This window comes from Capricornis sumatraensis, chromosome 2 (assembly GCF_032405125.1).
Source record: "Capricornis sumatraensis isolate serow.1 chromosome 2, serow.2, whole genome shotgun sequence".
Classification (NCBI taxonomy): domain Eukaryota; kingdom Metazoa; phylum Chordata; class Mammalia; order Artiodactyla; family Bovidae; genus Capricornis; species Capricornis sumatraensis.
Window position 1 is genome coordinate 1298972 of NC_091070.1, and position 18045 is coordinate 1317016.

The window sequence follows — 18045 nt, forward strand, 5'->3', positions numbered from 1 at the left end:
CGCCCTGAGTTTGCTCAAAGCCCAGTGATGGAGGCTGATGTGTGAGGGGTCACTGCAGTCTGGGGTGGGACAAGCTGTGGCATAGGGGCGGGGGATGGAATGAGGGGTGACTTGCCACCCAGGAGTAAGGAATGGCCTCCAAGAGATGGCAAGCCGTGAGCGGAATCGAGGTGGGTGCGTCCCACAGCGGGGAGGCGTTCCTGCAGTGCTGAGAGAGCGTGCGGGGTGCACAGGGCGGTCTGTGCAGGGACAGGGTGGAGCCACCGGCTCCCTTTCAGAAATACGCCCATCTGTCTTTGTCCCGCTTATTTTTGGAGCCACTTACGTAATTACCACATTTGTCCCACATTCGGCTGTGTTATTGGTAAAATCAGCTTTTCAGAAAAGGTTTTCAAGACACTGCATGCTAGTTACCGATACAGAAACCTAAGTTTAAAGTGACGGGGACTCTCTAGGTGGTCCAGTGGCTAAGTCTGCATGCTCCACAGACAGAGAGCTCGGGTTCAGTCCCTGGCCAGGGGACTAGACCCTGCAAGCTGCCGCTGAGACCTGGTGCAGCCAGGTGAATAAATAATCAGTCCAGTTCAGTTGCGCGGTCGTGTCTGACTCTGTGACCCCATGGACTGCAGCATGCCAGGCCTCCCTGTCCATCACCAACTCCAGAGTTTACCCAAACTTATGTCCATTGAGTTGGTGATACCATCCAGCCATCTCATCCTCTGTCATCCCCTTCTCCCCCTGCCCTCAATCTTTCCTGGCATCAGGGTCTTTTCAAAGGAGTCAGTTCTTTACATCAGGTGGCCAAAGTATTGGAGTTTCAGCTTCAGCATCAGTCCTTCCAATGAATATTCAGGACTGATTTCCTTTAGGATGGACTGGTTGGATCTCCTTGCAGTCCAAGGGACTCTCAAGAGAGAGAGTGGATAGGGCTTCCCAGGTGGTGCCAGGGGTAAAGAACCCACCTGCCAGTGCAGGAGACCTAAGAGATGGGGGTTCGATCCCTGGGTCAGGGAGATCCCCTGGAGGAGAAAATGGCAGCCCACTCCAGTATTCTTGCCTGGAGAGTCCCATGGACAGAGGCATCTGGTGGGCCCCAGTCCATGGGGTCTCAGGGAGCCAGACATGTCTTACCGACTAAACTCCCAACCCCAAACACGAGACCAGAGCTACCAACCTGAAGAGCACTTCATTGTGTGGAGTGAGCAGCCCTGTGGGCCTTATAAGTCACTCCACAAGCAGCGCTGACACCCCGGGCCCCCCGGGTCCATGTGCCCGTGTGAGTGGGTGTTTTTGTTGTTGAGGACGAGGTCATGAGAAGACCAGGCCTCTACACCATGGAGGAAGGAGAGCCGGAGACACGGAAGCGGTCCCTGCGGCTGGTCCTGGAGAAGAAGCTGGCCATCCTGGAGCGGGCCATGGAGAGCAACCCGAGCAGCGTGGACCTGAGGCTCGCCAAGCTGAAGCTCTGCACCGAGTTCTGGGAGCCCACCACTCTGCTCAAAGAGTGGCAGAAACTGGTCTTCTTACATCCCAACAACACAGCCCTCTGGCAGAAATACCTGTTGTTTTGCCAGAGCCAGTTCAGCACCTTCTCTGTATCAAAAATTCAGAGTCTGTACGGGAAGTGCTTGAGCACCCTGTCCGCCGTGAGGGACGGCAGCATCGTCTCCCACCCTGAGCTGCCCGGCACCGAGGAGGCCATGTTTGGTAAGGAGACGGCCACCCAGTCCAGTGATGCGGGAGGGGCTGTTCTTTCATTTGGCTTCATTGAAAATAGCTTATCTTTGATTTATTTTAGGAAAGTCTAAGTTGATAAAGCTTATGCTTAAAAAAGGGTATCATGAGTCCTTTTCATGATGGGTAATGCGCCCCCCTGCCCACACTACCTTCTGGGCAGCGGGAGGCATTAAGCCAGCACAGTTCAGAAAATATCGCCAGGCTAGAAGCTCCAGCTTTTCCAGCTGTTACTCAGGTAAACGCAGTCTCTTAACTCCTTTGGCTGTTTGTGGCCTTATCTGTTGAGATGCCCACATCTCACCCCGTTGTGGGGCTTAGGCAGTCACGCTGGTAGGGTGCGCTGGCTGGCTGTCAGTCACTGATAGATACAGGCTACTGGTGTCATTATGCTGGTAACGTTTTCAGTAGGTCCCCAAGGAGACTAGACTGTATTACACATTTTGTCCAGTAATGAGATTCAGAGATGGCGTGTTATACTGGAGTGTGTCACTCCTGACCTGAATGCTGGGTTTGCCCTTCACAGGCTCCTGTGTGACCTTGGGTAGGTTCCTTAACCCATTTGACCTGTAGTTTCTCTCCCAGCAACAGCAGTCCAATACCTGCTTCACAGGAGGGCTGTGCCTGTCAGCTGAGATGGTATATGGGGAGCCTAGCTCAGGGTCTGACTCAAATCCCTTTGATTTGATCAAAGGGATCAAATTTCTTTGATCAAATCCCTGCTACTGAATATTGCTACTAATTTCTAAAGATAGAAGAAATATATTGCTCTAGAAATAATAAGCATTTGCATCACTGCCTTAAAGGGGCTCATATTTGATATTAATGTGTTGATATGCTCAAACAGCTTAATGGTATCTCATAGAGAGAATTGTACCACAGTTTAAATGAACTGAAAATTTCAAACATGGAACCCAGATTTGTTTACAGCAGGACCGAGTCTGTGATGGAAATTGCTGGAGAATAATGCCATCTAGTGATCAACCGAGCACAGAGCTTGGCTCTCTGATTTAAAAAAAAATCGACTGCGCCATCCTTTCCCGAGTTTTTCTCGTAAGAACGAGCTCTGAGTACTTGATAACCAGTATTCAGACCACCCACTGGTCTTGTTTCGTTGTCACTGTTTGTGCTCCGTGGCCGTTTCCTTTAAAAGTGAGAATAGTGCACTGTGATCGCACTACTGTTACGTGGATCCTTTAAACTCGGGACCTGCTAGCTCGCCGATTCGAAGCTGCAACCGTCGCTGGTTTGGGGAGAAGGCGGTCTGGGTGCCGAGCTGCGCGTCTGGGGGCTGCCCGCCCCTGCCCAGGCGCTCACCAGGGCTCGTCCCCTTTGCTCTCCCGCCGGCAGCCCTCTTCCTCCAGCAGTGCCACTTCCTGCGGCAGGCTGGCCACACCGAGAAGGCCGTGTCTCTCTTCCAGGCCATGGTTGACTTCACATTCTTCAAGCCTGACAGTGTGAAGGGCCTGCCCACCAAAGGCCAGGTGCGTGTCCTGCCCGAGTCCCCTGCTCCCGTCTTGGCCCGTCTCTCTTCTGGGGAGGGGTGTGGGTAATAGGAGTTGGTGGTAGTATTTTCAAAATATTTACATCCTCCTTACATCAGTTGAGAGTTGTCTCAGAAATATCCGGGCAATCCAAGGAAAAGCGTTGAGAGCAAAAAGACGATCCCTCCACCTCCCGCTATAAAGACTCACTGATGTCCTTTTTCTCCTTTACTTCACCCCTGTTCAAATGCTAGCTACCACCCACCTCCAGGGAAGCAGTTACCATGCCTTTTTTTAAATTTTTCATCATTTTATTTTTTATTTGGCTAGGCTTCTGTGGGTGTGGTGCTTCGGCTTCTCATTGCAGTGGTTTCTCTCGTTGTGGAGCAGGGGCTCTAGAGTGTTGCAGCTTCAGTACTTAGAACCCCCGGGCTCTGGGGCGCAGACTCTGGAACCGTGACCCCCGGGCTCTAGAGAACAGACTCAGGAGTCGTGACCTCCCCCATCTGGGGCTCTAGAACGCAGACTCAGGAGTCGTGACCCCCGGGCTCTGGGGTGCAGACTCAGGAGCCGTGACCCCCGGGCTCTGGGGCGCAGACTCTGGAGCCGTGACCCCCGGGCTCTGGGGCGCAGACTCTGGAGCCGTGACCCCCGGGCTCTGGGGCGCAGACTCAGGAGCTGTGACCCCCAGGCTCTGGGGCGCAGACTCAGGAGTCATGACCCCCGGGCTCTGGGGCACAGACTCAGGAGTGGTCATCCCCGGGCTCTAGAGAACAGACTCAGGAGTCGTGACCTCCCCCATCTGGGGCTCTAGGGCACAGACTCAGGAGTCGTGACCTCCCCCATCTGGGGCTCTAGAACGCAGACTCAGGAGTCGTGACCCCCGGGCTCTGGGGCGCAGACTCAGTAGCTGTCGTGCACCCGCTTATTTGCTCCTCATTGGGATCTTCTTGGACCTGGGATCCAGCCTGCGTCCCCTGCATTGGCAGGCGGATTCTTTACCAGTGAGCCCCAGGGAAGTCCAAAACGTAGCTTTTAAACCACAGGCCCTCTTTCCTGCCTCTGTATTCCAACCTGCGTCTCCCGTCTCTCCCTCGGTCAACCTTTCCTCCACCTAAAAGCTTGCCTGAAGTTGCAGTGAGATTACATGCTGGTGCTCGCCAACACTGACCCTAATTTGGGCGGGGAGGGGGGGTGCAGGGGCGGGGGCGGGGGAGCGGGAGGGATTTAAGAAAACCTTTTTCCACTTAGGAAAAGTCAGTTTTCTACCTGACGAAGAGCGTCTGGTAGGAGATGGGCAGGGTAGCTCAGTTGATGGTGAGCTTTGCAAGGTCTTTCGTGACAGGCTACGGTCTCCATCTTGTGGAGCTTTCTTGAACTGCTTGTAAAAACTATTTTTAATCATCATCATTTTTAACCTTTCTTTTCTGGACAAAATTGGGGTAAGGAATATTGGCTAGTATTGACAGAACTGACTGTTATATAGTAAGCCAGGTAACAGTTATTCTGAGAGGCGTGTTGCTGTTCTACAGACGCGGTGAGCTAGAGAAGGGACTCGGTCTCTCTGCAGAGCCTGGGGTGTGGTCAGGGGTCAGGGTCCGAGCCGCGCTCATCCCCACCCCTTGACTGACAGTCTCTGTGATGGGAGGCGTTGCTGATGAGGGTCGGGGCCCTGCCCCGGGCTAAAGCCTAGCCCAGGACCAGTCCACGCGCTTGAGGCTTTGAATACTCTGGAGCGCATGACCAAACCTCAGTACATCTTCCCAACACACAGCAGGGATTCGGTGCTTGGTGGCACAGAGCTGAACGTGGCGGCTAACCTCCATGTTTTACACCTCGACAGGTGGAGTTCTTCGAGCCCTTCTGGGACAGCGGCGAGCCCCGGGCCGGGGAGAAGGGCGCCCGGGGCTGGAGAGCCTGGATGCACCAGCAGGAGCGGGGCGGCTGGGTGGCCGTCGGCCCAGGTGAGGCGCCTCTCCGGGGAGGGGCCGCTGCCTCCTCCGCGCGGGGTTTCCCGTTTTCCTGGCGTGTTGATGTGTGCCGGCGGTTCCTCAGAAATTCAGGAATGTTATACAGATCCCGAGAAGGACCTGGGAGCTCAGGCTGTTCTTCCCCTGAGGCACCTTAAAGCAGCCCCCACCAGCCCTGCCAAGAAGTCGGGGAAGAGTACGCAGGGAACCTGTGCGCCCTTCACCCGCTGCCCCCGCGGCGGAGGGCGCCGCTGGGAGTCCGCTCAGGTTTCGCCCATGTTGCAGCTGCTCATTTCCGCCTGTGTCTGCTCCGCTCTCTGCATGTATCCCGTGTGCGGCTTCAGGCAGCCCCGCCGCGGTCTCACTGCAGAGCCCCGCCTCCCTCGAGGCCCCTGTGCGCCGCTTCTGCCTGCCCCACCCTGACCCCCGCCCCGCCCCCGGCCTACCCCCAGCCCACCTCGACTCCCTTCTCCATTTCCGTCCCACTGCTGTGTTCTCTCACCTGTTTATATAAGTGGAATCGTATGTAACTCTTCAACATTTCTAATCGTGAAAGACAGTTTGCCAGTCTGGCCATTTCTAAGTGTGCAGTTCGGTGGCATCAGTTACATTTGGACGCTTGTCACTCATCATCACCTCCCTCCCCCTCAGCTCCTCGTCTCCCCCAGCGCCCTGACCCCAGTCCAGCTCACTCCCCATCCCTCCTCGTGGCCACCGACTGCCACTGCCCAGATCCGAACCCCTGCAGAGCGCCACGTGCACAGTCAGTGCTGCTTGGCTCACGCAGCGTGGTGTCCTCAAGGTTCACACGGCACAGAGCACGCGCCAGTTTTTCTTCCGTTATTAAGGCTGAATGATTTTCCACAGTGTGCATGTCTCTCACACACGCACGCACACGGCGCATCACTTCCCCTTTTGGCAGTTGTGAATATACCGCTAGGCCTGTGGATGAGTCCTTGAGCCCCAGCTTTCGGTTCTTTGGGAAGTGCACCCAGAGGTGGAACTGCCAGCTCGGGCGGTGGCTCTGACTCTCTGCAGAGCCCTCGCACGGGTGTGCCACAGCAGCTGCACCATCTCGCATGCTCAGCACCAGCGCAGCAGGGTCCGAGCGCCTCGCATGCTCACTGGCAGGCGTCTTCTGTGTAGTGTTTGCAGACCGGCTTTCCTCGTTTGGCAGAGCCCCTGAGCTCTGTCCACGCGGGGTGTGCCAGCAGCTGTGTTCGCGTTTTCTGCTCAGTGGTGCCCGCGGCATAGCTGTGCCGTAGTTTCTCTAGGCACCTCGGCACCTGGTGTAGGCACCTGGTGTAGGACTCTGGCGTCTTTGCCAGTTTTTGGCCTTTATGAATAAAACTGCTGTGGGCATCAGTGTAAAGGTTTCTGTGGGAATATGGGGTTTCGTCTTTCCGGGGTCGGCGCCCAAGGATACAATTTCTAGGCCTTACGGTCGGTGCATTTTAGTTTCATAAGAAACTGCCAGACTGTTTTCTGGGTGGCCAAACCATTTTACATACTGTGTTTATTTTTAACTTTATTGAATTTCAGTGGAAGACTCAGAATTTTTTCCTTTTTTATTCTGCATGTTCAGAGTTAGGAAACAAAGTAAAATAAAATACAGGATATCTTGAACTGCCTCTTTCTTTAAAAAAAGTGAACATGGATGATAATCAGGGCCACTGGCTAAAAATTCTGATGGCTTAAGAAAATCTAAAGCAGTGCTATCATTAAATGTCCTTTAGCATTCTGGAACTGTGTTGTGTAATACAGTAGCTGCTAGCAACACATGGCTGTTTTAATTAAAATTAGTTGAAATAAAATCTGAAATTCAGTTATTCTACCAGCTACAATTCAAATGCCCACCAGGTCACATGTGGCTACCATATCACACAGAATTAGAACATTCTCATCGTCACAGAAAGTTCTAGACAGCTCTCGTCTAAAATATGTCATTCCCATTTTTAATTGCTGTGAGAGCATAAAAAATCATCTGATTTCATCAGCTCACCTTCCTTTTCTGGGAACCTGACTGATTACGGGAGAGTCCGTAAATGCCGCTGAGGGGCCCAGAAGGCTGGGCTTGGGTCACGTTCATCTTGGCCATCAGGCGTCCGCCCCATCCCTGGCCCGAGCAGCTGGGTTTGAGGGTTGAGGGCGGTGCTGTCTGCTGGTTCGGTTGCTGGAAGTTTAATTCTCACCTAGATGACGACGACGAGGAGCCGGAGGACGAGGACCAGGAGATTAGAGACAAGACGCTGCCCCGGTGGCAGATCTGGCTGGCCGCCGAGCGGTCCCGAGACCACAGACACTGGCAGCCGTGGCGCCCGGACAAGGCCAGGAAGCAGACGGAGGAAGACTGCGAGGACCCCGAGAGACAGGTGAGCCACCACGCCCACCCCCAGCGGCCGGCGTTGCTCTCTCCCGTTCCCGCGGGGTTTCCGTTCCCAGGACCCCGCGCGGGAGAGGCTGACCTGCCCCGCTCCGGTCTTCAGAAACGTCCTCTCCCGGGAAAGCGGCAGGGCCGCGCTGGCTGCTGGTGATGGAGGAGGCTCGGGGCTCTCGCCCTGACTGTCCCTGTGCCCGAGGAGGCGGTTGGGTCTGGTGGCCAGCCCTCCGGAGACTGTCTTCCAGGATATTCAGTCAGTTTTCCACATGAAGCCTTGACGGCTCAAGGTTGGAAACCATGGAGTCACTGTCCTAAATTCTTCCTCTGTGTCCACTTTCCCCGCTTTCCATCCTTGAAGATGCGTGAGTGCGTGTGACTCGGGAGACAGGGGGCAGGAGGTGCAGGCCGTGGGGACGGGGGGTCGGGGCCCGTCCTCCTGGGGAGGAGGCAGCGCTCAGTGAGCCCTGGTGCCTGCCAGGCGCTCAGGCTGCGTCCCTCGCGGCCTGGTGCCCTACTGTGCGCTGGCAGCTCTGCAGCTTTTGGCGTCAGCATTGTTCAGTCCCTAAGTCGTGTCCAGTTCTTTGTGACCCCGTGAACTGCAGCACGCCAGGCTTCTCTGTCCTCCACTATCTCCTGGAGTTTGCGCAAACTCATGTCCATTGAGCTGGTGGTGCCGTCCAACCTTCTCATCCTGCCTTCCCCTTCTTCTCCTGCCTTCAGTCTTTCCCACATCAGGGTCTTTTCCAGTGAGCCGTCTCTTCACATCAGGTGGCTAGAGTATTGGAGCTTCAGCGTCAGTCCTTCTGATGAATACTCAGGGTTGATTACCTTTAGGACTGACTGGTTGGATCTCCATGCAGTCGAGGGGACTCTCAAGAGTCTCCTTGAACACAGCTTGAAAGCATCAGTTCTGTGGGGCTCAGTCTTCTCTATGGTTCAACTCTCACATCCATACATGACTGCTGGAAAAACCATAGCTTCGATTATATGGATTTGTCAACAAAGTGAAGTCTCTGCTTTTTAATACACTGTCTACGTTTGTCATAGCTTTTCTTCCAAGAAGCAAGCATCTTAATTTCATGGCTGCAGTCACCGTCCACAGTGATTTTGGAACCCAAGAAGTTTTACATTAAAATAAAGGAAGAAATTCTATTTCAATACCTGGAATTGAGCCACTTTGACAAAATACCAACTACAGTCTACCCCAAACAATGAGGGGGTTAGGGTCATCAGCCCCCAGCAGGTGAAAATCTGAGTATAACTTTGTAGTCAGCCCTTTGCATCCAAGGTTCCATAGCCTCAGATTCAACCAGCCATGCGTCATGTGGTCCTGGGGGACATGTTCAGTGAAAAAAACCCATATGCAAGTTAGGGTCTGGGTCCACGGCGTGCCTGGCCTGTGACAGTCACGGGTACAGACCGAGAGGCCTTACAGCAGTGAGGCTCCCGGGCTCTGACAAAGCTCGAGCCTCGAGGGCAGAGGCTTCTCCTGTTTGCATCTGTGTCCCCAGCGCCTGGGCAGAGGTTGCCCCCTGACAAGGCCTCCGCCAGTCCTGGATATTGAGCGAGCATCTGTTTGATCCGGGAGCTCGCGCTCCACCAGAGGAATCGGCATGACCGCAGGCCCTGGAGGGCCTGGGGTGTCCCAGGAGAGGCGAAGGGGGTGGCCAGGGTAGACTTAAGAAACTAGGATCGGGGAGAAGGAGAGAGGTGCTCTCTGGGCTGGAGGGAGTGGCCAGGGACTCGAGTCTACCCGCAAGCTCCCCGCCCTGGCTGATCCCACGTTTTCAGAAGGCAGGTGGGGTTTGTCTTTGGTGTGTGAGGGTTTTACAGACTTCATGGCTGAGCTCCAGAAGTTAGTTCTCGAGGCTCAGCAATTTGACAGTTTCCCGGAAGCTCGTTCCTGGAGCCAGGTACTGCTATGAGCAATTTCTTAAATTTCTCTGCTTTAGTGAAAACCTGGAGGAGAAAAGCTTTCTGATTAATTGGTGGTTCTGATGGGTCGAGTCCCAGGGCGTCCAGTCTTACTGTCCTCGTGTTTCGACTTCCTCTTTGCTGACGGCCACAGAGGCCAGGCAGGGTGGCAGGGCGGCAGGCGGAGCGCGGTCCCCGTGGCCTCGCAGCTTAAAGCTGTACGTGCAGCCAGCTGTGAGCACAGCTCGCATGAGGCCCTCATGACGCTCCCCGCACGGCCCGATGCTCCTCAGCGTCCCTTTTCCTTTGCTGCTGTTTATATATCTTGGAGCATATTTTTCATTTCCTGAAGCAGTTTGTGCAAAGAAAGCACAAAATCGTAACATTCTTCTATCTTGAAATAAAAAATTTCCCAACTGTAACTTATGAAAGTAACTACAAAAGCAACGATGTGTGTTCTCAGAAGCGGATGCGATCCTGGATTTCCTGTGAGTCCATTAGGAGACTCTGAAAGTCCCTGCTATGGTGTCCCCTCCCGTGGACGGTGCCCAGGGGGTGTGAGACGCTGCCCCCAGCGCCCACCCGCCTGCCCTCAGCTTGCATCACTTTACAGAAAACCTAGCTCCTGTGTGTTTAAAACTGATTAATGTTGGCGCATATCCATCTAAAAGGAATTGCTGGGGGTGGTGAGGGGCTACCCTGGTGGCTCCGTGGTAGAGAATCTTCCTGCCGAGCAGGAGACACGGGCTCGGTCCCTGGTCGGGAAGAGCCCACGCGTGGAGCAGCGAAGCCCGTGAGCCCTGGGGCGTGGGCTCCGCAACGAGACGCCTCTGCAGTGAGAAGCCCGGCACCGCGGCTCGAGAAGAGCCCCGCCCGCGGCGACGGGAGAGGGGCCCACAGCCGCAAGGACCCCGCGCAGTTCGCGCAGTTCGCGCAGGCCCGCGGGAGACTCGCGGAGGCCCTGCTGTTCGTTTGCTGCGTTCGGTCACTCGGTTTCTGTCTCCTTGCAGGTGGTGTTTGACGATCTCGGTCAGTCTCTGATCCGACTGTCCAGCCCGGATCTCCAGTTTCAGCTGATAGCGGCCTTCCTGCAGTTCCTGGGGGTGCCTTCCGGCTTCCGCGCCCCCGCCTCCTGCCTCTATCTGGCCATGGACGAGAACAGCATCTTCGACAACGAACTTTATGACGAAAAGCCCTTGACTCTCCCCGACCTCTCCTGCTCTGGCGTCGGCTGTGTGGGCCGCATGGAGCCTCTGGGCGGCCGGCGCTGGCCTGGGGGTCCCAGTCGAGAGGGCGAGGAGTTTATCCGCAACGTCTTCCACCTGGTGCTGCCTCTGTTTGCAGGCAGGGAGCGGTCTCAGCTCTGCGTCTCCTGGCTACGGTACGAGATCACCAAGGTAACACCGCACCCCCTGCCCCTGGGTGGGGACCTCGGCTCCTGTCGCAGGAGTCGGTGGGGCGGGCAGGCTGTGTTCTGCAGGGTGCCGGCCCCAGCATGTCCCCCTTCAGGGACCCAAGGGCACCGCGCGAGTGGCTGCCCCTTCTGAGGGGCCGCAGGGAAGAGGGGCTGGAGACTGAGCCCAGCTCGTCAGTGACCGGAGCTGCTCTCGTGCTGACTCTGTTCTCAGGTGTCTGTGAGCAGTTAGTGTTCAGGACCACTCTTAAGCTTAAGCTGGGCTAGAGGATTCAAGGACTTATTAAAATAGATAAAATAAGCTACTTACCCTGCTTTTTAGTATCTATTACCTGCTAGAAATTTGTCTAGGATTGACTCTTCTGTCCTCCGCTGGCCACCAGCTAGAATTAAATGTTTAGGTCCAAAGTTCTGATCCTCTAATTGCAAATGGCACGCACCAGGCTGTGTTATTAAAACAGCGTCTGGTAAAGTCTGATGGGGCTTCCCTGCTGGGTCAGCGGTAGAGAATCTACCTGCCCATGCAGGAGACGCGGGTTTGATCTTTGGCTCAGGAAGAGTCCACTGGAGGAGGTAATGGCAACCCACTCCAGTGCTCTTTGCCTGGGAAATCCCATGGACGGAGGAGCCTGGCGGGCTACAGCCCGTGGGGTCGCAGAGAGTCGGACAAGACTGAGCGACATTTGCTGGTCGCCTGTCTTTGAAGAAGGGCGTTTGGAGTGTCAGCCTCGTTTACAGGAGTGTCAGAGGGAAGCCTGGACGTGTTCGTTTCTGGGTTCCCGTGGCCTCGGTAGAGCCCCGTTTCTCAGGGAACCTACGGGTCTACCAGGTATGTGACGGAGGCAGGCAGTGTGGACGCCCCGCGTGGCTTCCTGCAGCTGATAGTACAGAGAAAGAGTGGCTGCTCAGTCGTGTCTGACTCTGTGACCCCACAGACTGCAGCCCGCTAGGCTCCTCCGTCCATGGGATTCTCCAGGCAAGAACACGAGTGGGTTCCCACTCCCTTCTCCAGGGGATCTTCCCCACCCAGGGGGGATCCCAGGTCTCACATTGCAGGCAGATTCTTTACCGTCTGAGTCACCAGGGGACTCGACAGTACAAAGGGATGTCTGTAACGTCATGGAGCATTTGAAGTCATTCTTTTCCTTTTTGCCTTTAGGTCATTTGGTGTCTGCACACTAAAAACAAGAAGAGATTAAAGTCACAAGGAAAGAACTGCAGAAAACTAGCGAAGAATCTCCTCAAGGAGCCGGACAACCGCAACAGCTTCTGCCTCTGGCAGCAGTATGCGCTTCTGGAGTGGTTGCTGGGCAACACAGAGGACGCCCGGAAGGTCTTCGACGCAGCCCTGGGCACCGCAGGGAGCCGGGGCCTGGAGGACCCGGAGCTCTGCGAGCTCGGCCTGCTCTACGGTGCGCTGGAGGCGGAGCTGTCGCCGCCCGTGGGCGGGGCCGCCCCAGCCCGGGCCGTGCACGTGCTGACCGGGCTGACTGAGCGCGGCCCCTACGGGCCCTGCACGGGACAGGTCTCGGCCGTGCACGTTTTGAAGGCTCGGAAGGCATACGAACACGCGCTGCAGGACTGTCTAGGGGAGCGCCGCGGCCCTGACCCGGGCCCCCGCGACCGCTTCAGCCGCCTGGTCAGCCTGGCGAAGTGCTTCATGCTCTTCCAGTACCTGACCGTGGGGGTCCACGCCGCTGCGCGCGTCTATGAGCAGGTGGCTGCGGAGCTCCGGGGCCCTGTCTCCGCGGAGGGCGCCGGCCTGGAGGGCGCCCTGGAGGCCGTCACCCTGATGCACACCAGCCTGCTCAGGTTCCACGGCAGGGTTGCCGCGCACCCACTGGCTCCGCTGCGAGAGGCGCTCTCAGAGGCTTTACGGTTGTACCCGGGCAACCAGCTTCTCTGGAGGGCGTACGTGCAGATTCAAAGCAAGTCGCACAGCGCCAGCAGGACCAGAAGATTCTTCCACGCCATCACCAGGTCCACCAAACTCCTGGAGCCGTGGCTGTTCGCGATTGAAGCGGAGAGCATGCGGAAGAGGCTGGTGGACGCCGTGCAGAGGTGACCACGGAGCACCTCGGTCGCGGGTCCGCAGGCCTCTCTCGCGGTCCGGCCTTGTTCCCACGGCCCACCAGCCTCTGGAAGCTGGAAATGCACGCGGCCCAGGGCCTGGAACGCCTGTGGGGCGGTGGGGAGCGGTGCCCTGTCTATGTTACAGGAAAATGCACTGAAAAAGGAGACAGATCTGCAGGGATTCAGGAAAGTGTGTTGAAAGAGGAGTGAGGGCAGAGAGCGGCCCCTTTGTCAGGAGCCCGCGGTGCCTCCCCAGGCCTCGCTCCGGCGCATCCAGGGCTTTGCTTACGGTGCCTGAGTGCTGACTCCCCGCTTTCGGGGGTCTGAGACCTTGTAGAGAAATTGTGGGGCGGGCACTCGGGCCTGGAGTCAAGTCCCAGCGCTTCCACTAGGCAGCTGTGTGACCCTGGGCAGGGCAGTTCACGGCTCTGGTCGGTTCCGTTTCTGTAAAATGGGCATGATTAAAGAGGGTTGCTGGGAAGAGTGAGTGCTGAGCACAAAGAGAGCCCAAAGTAATTACTAGCCTGTGTTAACTATCGTGGGTGAGAACAGGGTCGTGCTTTAACTGTCTCTTTTCAGATAACACTATTTTATGTCTGAAGGTTAAGCAGTAGGCTCGGGCACGTGTTAGCTGAGGCATCATTGTTCCTTCTAGAACCTTCGTTGTTGTTTTACTGGGACCTGAGAAAGGCCGTGTTCAGGATTGCCTCTGAATAACAGTTTCCTTGTGCTTTGCACCTTCCATTCGAATTTTATTCACTCTCCTTTCGGCTGAAAGGTCTCGCGGTAAATGTGCACTCTGCTAGTGAGGGGCAGGTTCTCCTGAGAAAAGGAGTCTGTGTGCCTCAGGGTGGACTCTGGGGTGCAGACACCGCAGAGCCCTGAACGCTAGGCTCTGCCGGCCTTGGAGGAGCCACGTCTCACCTGCACCCCGCGCCCCCAGACCCGGGGCAGCATTGCCTGCCACACTCGCCAACCCCCGTCGCTGACCCTGCTGCGGCGTCAGCCTGAGCGGTTGTCCTGGACTCATCTGAGCCTCTGTCTTGCAGGGTGGACGGTAGAGAAGTCCATGCCACCCTTCCTGAGACCGGCCTGACGCACCGGATCAGAGCCCTGTTTGAGAGCGCCGTGCGGAGTGACCACGGGAGCCAGTGCCCCTTGCTGTGGAGGATGTACCTGAGCTTCCTGGTAGGACAGACGCCGGGGGTCTGTTGCTGTGCAGAGCGCTGTTCCTCTAACAGAAGAGCAGGGCAGGGGGCTCAGGACCCGGGAGATAGACTGACTGAGGAGGGGCCGCTCAGGACCCGGGAGAGGGCTGGTGGAGTGAGGAGGGGGCTCAGGACCCAGGAGGGGCCTGGTAGACAGAGGAGGGGGCTCAGGACCCAGGAGGGGCCCTGGTAGATTGAGGAGGGGGCTCGGAACCTGGGAGGGGCCTGGTAGACAGAGGAGGGGGCTCAGGACCCGGGAGGGGCCTGGTAGAGTGACTGAGGAGGGCCACCTGGGCCTTTGGTGGCCCTGGGATATCTGTGTGTTTCTCTAAATTAACTTCGTTGAGGCAACAACTTGGAAATTGGTCTAAGAGCTTTCATTCCGAAGAGACCTAAGTCTGTTGCTCTTCTGCTTCTGAGAATTTCCAGGTCCCGATTCTGTTTTGTTACTAAAAGGTAAGATTCATTGTGGACTGTGGTTTTTAAAAGAGGCATTTCCAAAGTAGCTTTGTTTTTACTTAGAGGCACCACAGCCATTTAATTTTGTCAATGGGTTGTGCAGGCTGAAAGGTGGTTCCCGGGCCCCATGGGGTCTGAGTTGGCTCTGTTTTTGGTTAAAGGCCTGACATCGGGCTGCACTTCCTGTATCATAACACATCTACTGCTGAGTTTCATAGGTTTTTAGAAACAGTCTTCCAGCCACTTGAGTGTCTAGACAGTGCTCACGGCTGTTAAGTCATATCAAAGTGTCCTCCACTGACTACTGTACCTTTCAGAAGCCCTGAGGGGCCTTCCTATTACAAAAATATGTGTATCTCTGATTATTCCCATAGGATAATTTCTCAGAAGTTTATCAAAGTATTTGAACATTCCCCATTGACGTTTGACAGAGAGGGATGTAAAAAGACACGGATAGGAAGGTAGGGGCTAAGATAAGTTCGGGGCTATAAGTCCGGGCCTCCCCCAGCCTCTTAGAGTCCGGAGCTTATCTGGGAGCGCCTCCCCTGAGCTCTGAACGGCCTGGACAGCTTGTCTCAAGACAGCAGCTCGCAGGCACGCTCCCAGCACGAACGGGCCCCAGGCGGCCCCAGGATGAGCTATCACCTAAGTTTCTGTGGTTTCAACGTTTATTCTTCACGCTCAAAAGCGTAGATTTCACGTGTTGCCTCCTTGGTGTGGGATGGGAGCCTCCAGAAGTCCAGACGCCTCTGTGGTGTCCCTGCCCCGGGTGGCCGTCCCTGCTGGGCGGCCGTCGGGGTCTGCTCGTCGCCAGGCCCCTCGGCCGAAGGAACGGCTCGGACGCTCTCTCAGTTCCAGCGCCAACACCCTGTGAGTCTGTGCCGCTGAAAGACCTTTCCACTTATGACGAGGGAGAGCTTGCGAATTCGCCAGTTTAACTCCTTCCAGGCTTTTCCAGGTAGAGAGACGGTGACGGGCAGGCTTGTAGTGTTTCTGCTGAGGAGCTGCCGTGGTCTGGTTGGACCGTAGACAGAAAAATTCTTGTTGACTTCGAAAGAAAGATTGAGGCCGTCAGGGAGTGGCTTACCTTTTTGGAAAGATTAGCATCAGGCCAAGAATTAACTGAGCAGTGATTTCCCCTACCAGTTCCTAAGGCATCTGGGTGGGCTCCTAACACTTTGACAAAGCAGTGGAAAAAGTCAAGTTAGAGCCAGAATGTGAGGTGTCGGCTGGGTGGGCCTGGCTGGCAGGCGCCGCGGGACCCTGGGGAGGCTCTGGCTCTGGCTCCCTGGAGGAGCAGTCACCATCTCCGTTTCACCTGGCATTTTCCGTGTGACGCCTGATAGAGCCAAGGCCTTTCCAGGGGCCAGCAGACGGAGGAACCAGCAGAGGGCAGTTCTTGTGTGAGGCTCGGCCAGGCCTGGAAAATCCCACGGATGGAGGAGCCTGGAAGGCTGCAGTCCATGGGGTCGCTGAGGGTCAGACAGAACTGAGTGACTTCCCTTTCCCTTTTCACTTTCATGCATTGGAGGAGGAAATGGCAACCCACTCCAGTGTTCTTGCCTGGAGAATCCCAGGGTCGGGGGAGCCTGGTGGGCTGCCGTCTATGGGGTCGCACAGAGTCGGACACGACTGAAGTGACTTAGCAGGAGCAGGGTTATCTGAGCATCTCACAAAGGCAGTGGTGGAGAAAGTCCACTAATGACATATTTCTTCTTTCAAGAACAAACCAAGCCTTCAGTGTGGTTACTGTTTGGCAGAGGACGCCACAGGGCCCTGGCGTGTGCGGGCGGGCAGCTTACAGCAGCTCTCAGGGGTCCCTTCTGAGTCCAGCCTCAGAACGGCCTGGGAGGGAGCTGGGAGTCCTGGGGTGAGGGGTGAGCCCTGCCTGGAGCTGACCAGGAACGCTGGTACAGCCCAAGGGGACAGGCTCCCCGACAGGGCGTCCACCTGGAGGATCTGCATGGGAGGCGAGGCCAGCCTTGCTGGACGGAGGCCCTGAGCCATGGCGGGGGGGGGGGGGGGCGCTCCTGAAGCCATCAGCGCTTCCGGGGGGTCGGTCACAGCCCTGCCTGCTCCCTGCCCGGTGGGCGTCCGCTCGCACACGCTCCTATGGGAACAGGACGCCTGGGGGAGGCAGGCGGAGGCAGGCGGGCAGCTCTGGGCACAGACTTCAGCTCCGTGAGCTCAGCTTGAGCCCACTCACGGCTGTGGGCGCCCGCCGCGGAGCTGCCTGAGGGGGCTGTGACTCCTGGGGGAGGGGTCGGTCCCTTCCCGGGACTTGGGAAAGGCTGGCGGGCGAGGGGGTGGAGGGGAGACTGCCTGCCGCGCCGGCATCCGCAGCAGGTGTGGGAAGAGCTCCTGTGAGTTGAGACCAAGGCTTCATACCTTAGTGTTGTATGAACGCTTCCCAGGCGGCACCAGCAGTGAACCTGCCTGCCAGTGCAGGAGGCGTGAGACACGGTCCCATCCCTGGGTCGGGAAGACCCCCCGGAGGAGAGCATGGAAGCCCGCTCCAGTGTTCTTGCCTGGAGAATCCCATGGACAGAGGAGCCGGAAGGCTACAGTCCATGGGGTCACAGTCAGACACGACTGAAGCAACTTAGCACACACGCATTGTATAAGAACGTGCTTAGAGTAGAAATGTGAATATTTGCGCACTCTCAGACTGAAATTCCTGATCAGAAATTTGCTCTTGACAAGGTTATGGATTGTTAATCCTGGTTATCTCATTTATGTAAGATAGTTTGCAGAAAATGGCTAGTGTTAAAGTGAGCCTTTTCTCTGTCATCACGCTCATTCTCGGCACACTTGGGAACACCAGGTGTGATGGCCTGCGGGAAAGGAGGAGATGAAGACAGGTCATCAGGGTTCAAGGCCCAGTCCGGGCCCGCCAGACACAGCAGAGGCCCCGAGGGCGTCCCGCGGCACGGGGACCCCCCGCAGCCCGTGTGCCGGGGGCCCGTGCGGGTCAGTAGCCTTAGATTTTGTTTCGGCCCCTCAGTTTTGTATCTTTTCCCCCCTTGCTTTAGGTTTCCTTAGGAAATAAAGAAAGAAGCAAAGGTGTGTTCTACAAAGCACTGCAGAATTGTCCTTGGGCAAAGGTGAGTTCTACAGGCCTCAGTCTGGATTCTCAGGGACCTTCCTGCCAGGCCTCATCCGGTCCGTGCCTGGGCCCGGCCCTCCAGGGCTTCCTGTGGCCCCCTGCAGCCCGAGGGGCCTGTTTCCTGTCCTGGAGGTGCGGCTGGGGGCAGCTGGTTGCCAAAGCCCAGCCCAGAAGGCAAGCGCGTCGGGACCCACGTCCAATTCTGTCTGCAGCGCCCGGGTCCGGGGACGCTCAGAGAGCAGACGGGTGGGGACCACCGCAGCTCCCCAGCCCGCCCGGGAGAGAGGCCGTGCTCCCCTGTTG

The 18045-nt window shown here is 56.5% G+C and overlaps 1 protein-coding gene across 1 annotated transcript in view; it reads left to right on the forward strand.

Annotated features, from left to right (window-relative positions):
- NRDE2 (NRDE-2, necessary for RNA interference, domain containing) overlaps positions 1–18045 on the forward strand; it is a 46962-nt gene that overhangs the window by 28708 nt on the left and 209 nt on the right. The window contains exons 6-13 of the mRNA XM_068965895.1: positions 1302–1707; positions 3085–3218; positions 5062–5182; positions 7385–7560; positions 10493–10879; positions 12056–12957; positions 14019–14157; positions 17669–17740. Of these exons, the coding sequence (XP_068821996.1) occupies positions 1302–1707; positions 3085–3218; positions 5062–5182; positions 7385–7560; positions 10493–10879; positions 12056–12957; positions 14019–14157; positions 17669–17740 (2337 nt within the window). The remainder of the gene's footprint in view (positions 1–1301; positions 1708–3084; positions 3219–5061; positions 5183–7384; positions 7561–10492; positions 10880–12055; positions 12958–14018; positions 14158–17668; positions 17741–18045) is intronic.